This window comes from Nicotiana attenuata, chromosome 6 (genome assembly GCF_001879085.1).
Source record: "Nicotiana attenuata strain UT chromosome 6, NIATTr2, whole genome shotgun sequence".
Lineage (NCBI taxonomy): Eukaryota > Viridiplantae > Streptophyta > Magnoliopsida > Solanales > Solanaceae > Nicotiana > Nicotiana attenuata.
In genome coordinates, this window is record NC_031994.1 from 84,772,362 (window position 1) to 84,778,357 (window position 5,996).

Sequence of the window (5,996 nt, forward strand, 5' to 3'; positions counted from 1 at the left end):
ATCTAAACGCATGGTTAATAGTATATGCCCCAACAGGTATAAGTTATATTGGAATAAGTTATGCTGAAATTGTTGTTTATTCATTGTTTGTTATGTTGTATTAAGAATGACAATTGCATAATTTCTAAGAAGAAGGTATAAGTTATACCGGTGTTAATTACCCCACCTTTTATAAGGTATAAGTTATTCCAGTGTTAAAATTAACACCGGGATAACTTAAACCTGATTTACTAACCAAACAGAGTATTAAGATGGTATTAAATTTTTATACCACCCTTATACCTTCTTATACCTCATACCAAACGACCCCTATGAGTTCTAAAATTAAAAACTAAATTTAAAATGTATGTCCAACTCTATAGAAACTTGTTTTCTCAGTGAGTTCTACCTCGACATACTGAATTCTGCCAAATCCATGAACCCATTGATGGATCAAACTGAATATGGCAGCGCGGTAAAAAAAAAAAAAAACCCAAACGATGTTGAGAGACGGACGGTGAAAGCACTATTGTTTCAGTTGCCAAAAGGTATATTAACAAATTATAGATGTAAGATGTCGCAGTCAATTAAAATATCGCATAATTTGATCAGTAAGTCTGATTCCGACTTGCCTGCTGCTTTTTTCAAGTGCAAGTTGCTCATTTGAGCATATCATTTCACCCGTCATATGATTCAGCATTTTAATAATGCTTGGATACATAACGTACAACATGAATTACATCATCCTATTATCTTCAGATCACTGGCCCAAGATATCTGATATTGATTTACTGATCGCTTGAAACAATTCTTTCCTGTAATATAAAGAACACCTGAGGTGGAGCGCATAGTATCAACTATGAATGAAGTGAACCAGACAACTAAATGTGTATGGCTGGACACCAGTATAAATACTATCAACTGACTGAGGCAACCATGCAATATTAGCATCCGAATGAAGAATTTGGAGACGCTTGAAAACAAAAATGGCTACTAGACATAAGAAAAGCACTAAGTTTAGTGGTATCTTTCACTAGTTACATGTACAAAACAGACTTAAACAGCTAAGGGAAGGAGGGCGTAAGATTGGAGATACAAGGTAAGAAAAAAGGGAATATGTGGTAGAGTTCTTTACCTGTCGGGCTTGAATAAGAGGTATCTGTATACAAACCACTGCAAAAGAGAAAAAACAGGAAATGCATTAGGTTAATGATTACTGAGGAAATCAGAATCCGAACATACTAAACTCACCATTTGACAAATGAAACGATAAAGGAGAACTAAATCTATCTATTGTTCCTAAATAAATACAGGAGAAAATAAGTGTGCTTCAGTACTTACAGAAGAAAACAATATCCCAACGAATTCAAACACACCTGGAATGAGGGGCAGGCGGTCAATTGCCTATACAAAACTTAAAAACATCAGTACATTCACAATTCTCCATAATAAAAATCTATGGATCTCTCAGTAGTATATGCTAAAGCAACAGTGATAGGCCTAACACTGATGTAAAAATACTAGTTTGAGGTCAGACGTTGCACTAGTAGTGTTTCCAGTAGAGGGTGTTGGATCTCAATATATTCTTGGATAGGTATCGCCGGTTGCAAATGTCATAGAGATTTTGTCAATCACCAAAGAGGTGATATTGTAAACTTCTCAATGTGGTATGGGCATAACATAACCCCACCATCTATATATAAAGCAACAACAATTACCGCAATAAGATTTGAAGAAGCCCAGAAACCAACAATAGCAGCAATTCCAAACCCAATTACAGCAACACGGTCTTCAGGCTTGTCCCACTGTTTCAACAATCAAACAAGCCATAATTCAACCATCGAAGCATAACAAATAAGGAATAAGATCTATATTGCTTTACAATTCCAGACTTTTTTTTTCTTGGGGAAGGGGGATGAAGGGGAGTGTCGGATGGAATCTTTGCCCTTGTGCAATCAACAAGAATTGCATGGCTGCAAAAGTGCAAATGATTAACAAAACGACTTAAGATCTATTGACAGTTTCATTTTAGATTTTTTTTTTCCCGAGAGAAATGAGCATTGGATTGATTCTGATTCTCGTAATGGATGTCACTACGATGAACTATAGGAATCAAGATATGATAGAAGAGAAGGAGAGAAGAGGCACTCACAATATTCTTTAATGATTGAACAACACTTGAGGATTCAGAACTTTCACTCGTAGCCTTTGCTGTGATGGCCAGATGACCTTGTCTTGCTACAATAGAACAGTAAAAGTCAGAAGGAATCTGTAAAATATGAGTATATTAAATATGAAAGCACGAGAACTAACCGAGGAGGAGATAAGACATAAAAAAATTGAATAGGCATTTCATAAATGCCATGGTGATTTATCAGAATCCAGAGTCTGAATATGACTTGGCATCTTCGATAAGCTTCAAGGCTTATCTTACCTGGTTTAGTGGTATCAATGGGTCTATAACTCCAAATTGAGAACTATATATTGCGAATCAAATAAAGCTTCACGATTGTTCTATTTACAGGCTCATTCACCTCCATAGTAGCCAAAGGTCAATCACGACGACTTCAGGATAGCCTCATCTCACCGGCTCATTTACTTCTATCTGTAGTGAATGTGGAATAGCAATATTTCTTTTGCATATAAATGATGTTAGTTAATTGACTAATTGCTAGCTCTGCTCGTTAAGTCTTCTCTATGAATCAAATACACCTATATAAACGATAAACATTCATACTATTCTTTTAACTCTAGTGAAATGTAGCATCATCACATGTTCCACTCCATTTTAAGTATACTAAATAAAGGCAAGATGTCCACATGACCAGAATTCACTTTCTCCAACTACAACTATGTGAGAAGTGTCAAGTGACATCAAGGTCAATGGTCTACGTCTACCCTAGTAAAAGGGGCCATTTTCCCCCTTTTTAGGATCGAAATAATCAGGTGTCATGCGCAAGCTAGTAAAGCATATCTTGAACTACGATAAATCAGACAACAAAAGAGAAACATACCAAAAGAGACACAAATATTTAACGCGGTTCGTTAATTGACCTACGACCACAGGCGAAGATGAACAATACACTATATAAAAGACAGTACAATATAAGAGAACAACCTCACAAAGAGGCAAACACAAGTGACAAGCTAATACTTGTCCCGAGATTTTCCCCTAAACAAGACTCTCAAACCCCATATGGTTACATTGTGGATGCTACTAAATGAGAAAGAATGATCCACATTTATAGAAGTCCAAATTTTTTTCTTCACTAGTCAAATATGGGAGACTTATAATTTTATTCCAGGAAAAGGAAAAACCAAATATGATAAGTATGTAGCTCTTCCTTCAAGAAATATAAGAAAATCAGGACAAACACAACACCCTTCACCAAAAGATAGAATCCCGGTTATACTACTGAAATTTCACCTACTAAATTGCAACATAACCTCAAGATTATACTGTACTTCAATAAGACTAAAAAATGAACTCTAGTTATTAAGTTCACTACATCTTATTGTCCAAAAGCCAAATCATGTACTGTAAATAACAAAAGAGAGAAAAAGAAAATCTAATTGCGGATATATATTGAAGAACCTTACTCCTGGGGATAGATAGAGTAGATGTCTGAACAGTTCCAAAAAGGAACTGTCTTCCACTGATTGCCAGCGGAGGAGGATTTAACTTAGCTACGACTGAAGCCATCTGAGAAATTTNTAAATCAAGCGCTTGTTGGGAGGCAACCCAGCTTTATTGTCTTTCTTTTATTTAGTTTTTTTTTTAGTTTTTTTTTAATTGTATTATTTTTGTAGTGTCAATTTCGTTTTTATTTTCTAGGAGCATGAAAAGCAAAGGTATTGGAAGGATGCACCAACAAATAAAATGGTCGGAACTAAGTGTGAGGTACCCGCACGAAGGACCAAGCTGGGAGAAGTCTGAGTACCCCATGAACTGCTAGTGCTTCGGCCTTTGGCCTACCAGGGAGTTTCTTTTACCCTCTTGTATGTATGGGTGTGCATTGGGGACAATGCACAATTTTAAGATATCTTGAACTACGATAAATCAGACAACAAAAGAGAAACATACCAAAAGAGACACAAATATTTAACGCGGTTCGTTAATTGACCTACGACCACAGGCGAAGATGAACAATACACTATATAAAAGACAGTACAATATAAGAGAACAACCTCACAAAGAGGCAAACACAAGTGACAAGCTAATACTTGTCCCGAGATTTTCCCCTAAACAAGACTCTCAAACCCCATATGGTTACATTGTGGATGCTACTAAATGAGAAAGAATGATCCACATTTATAGAAGTCCAAATTTTTTTCTTCACTAGTCAAATATGGGAGACTTATAATTTTATTCCAGGAAAAGGAAAAACCAAATATGATAAGTATGTAGCTCTTCCTTCAAGAAATATAAGAAAATCAGGACAAACACAACACCCTTCACCAAAAGATAGAATCCCGGTTATACTACTGAAATTTCACCTACTAAATTGCAACATAACCTCAAGATTATACTGTACTTCAATAAGACTAAAAAATGAACTCTAGTTATTAAGTTCACTACATCTTATTGTCCAAAAGCCAAATCATGTACTGTAAATAACAAAAGAGAGAAAAAGAAAATCTAATTGCGGATATATATTGAAGAACCTTACTCCTGGGGATAGATAGAGTAGATGTCTGAACAGTTCCAAAAAGGAACTGTCTTCCACTGATTGCCAGCGGAGGAGGATTTAACTTAGCTACGACTGAAGCCATCTGAGAAATTTAACTTTGTTTTGCCAAATGGGTTTCGGTTTCAAGAAACAACAGTACGAAGTGAGATTAAAAGAAAGCTGAGAATTTTCGGAGTTAGGAACTACAGAACTAGATTGGGCAGTGAAGAACACGCAGCTAGATAAGCCACAATAATGATAAGAGACAATAGTTAGAGCCAAAGCCGAATGTGGGAATCCGAAGGGCAGCTATTGTCGTCCCATGATTGTGCCATTTTGCAATAAAATGATAAAAATGGTTCCTTATGTTTTAGTGGTATGTTTAAAATAGTCCTTTAAGTATACTTTTTGAATAGTTTTGATCCTCTTTTTTTTTTTTTTTTTTGTTAAAGTACAACTTTTTAACTCTGTAAAATACTTATTTAACAAACTTTAGCAGTTAGATTAATTGAAAATTACGGTAATAAAAAAGAAATATACACTTGGATGTGCAGATTCTTTTATTAGTTTGTATATTTCTAGTATTAGGTGGAGTTTTTTAAATGCAACTTTTACTTATTTGATTTATTTTTGATATTTGGTGCAACTTTTGGCATTCTACATGAAAAATCGCAATAAAAAGAATTCATTTGACTCTCGTAATCCGAAATAAATCACATATACTAAGATAGAATTTCAACATTTCCACGGCTTATTTGTTGCTATTTTTTGTGAAATACGATCGATGAGTATAGTTAGCGATGAAATAATCAAGATCTTAATTGTAAAAAATAAGATTATTAACTAATAACTAATAAAGAGTGAAGTTTTGAATACGACGAAGGGTAATATCATAAATATAAAAAATTGTATGGATAAATTGGTAATTTAGTTTGTGTTCATTCCCATAAAACCCATCCTTTCGTTTCCATGTGTAATGTTCTTCATTCCATTGCCTTTTAGATTTACCACATTACTGAATCTCCTCTGCGGTTCTACTTCTGCTCTTTCATCACTCTTCCCCTCCCTCTCTCATTCCAAGCAAACCCTTATTTTTTCGATTTGGGTATTTTTTTTTCTATCTCCAGTGGTATCGTTTGACATGGGAGGGTTTGAAGGAAATATTCGCTTTAATAAGCAAACCTGTTATTTTTTACCAAGCTATATCTAAGAGGACAATGCCGGATATGATGGAATTACATTCTGATATTCATTTGATAAAATCACTATAGGAGTCAATTGGGTTGGAACTAAATAAAAAAAAAAGATCAAAGGTTATTGACATCTTCACGAAAGGGGTTTGAACAC

General features: G+C 34.9%; 1 protein-coding gene across 11 annotated transcripts; it reads right to left on the reverse strand.

Moving 5' to 3' along the window:
* LOC109227358 (protein CURVATURE THYLAKOID 1C, chloroplastic) lies at nt 500-4,969 on the reverse strand. Of its 11 annotated transcripts, none has more exons than XM_019392489.1 (7): nt 4,753-4,958; nt 3,580-3,682; nt 2,132-2,217; nt 1,698-1,784; nt 1,321-1,355; nt 1,115-1,152; nt 500-812 (listed from the first exon to the last, which is right to left on the reverse strand). In XM_019392489.1, exons 2-7 carry the CDS (start codon nt 3,680-3,682, stop codon nt 721-723), a joined length of 441 nt encoding a protein of 146 aa, XP_019248034.1. In that variant the 5' UTR covers nt 4,753-4,958; the 3' UTR covers nt 500-720. The 11 variants fall into 11 exon arrangements, with proteins under 11 accessions (XP_019248034.1, XP_019248039.1, XP_019248035.1 ...); XM_019392494.1 differs by having other exon boundaries at nt 500-794; nt 4,753-4,951; XM_019392490.1 differs by having other exon boundaries at nt 500-794; nt 1,321-1,383; nt 4,753-4,944.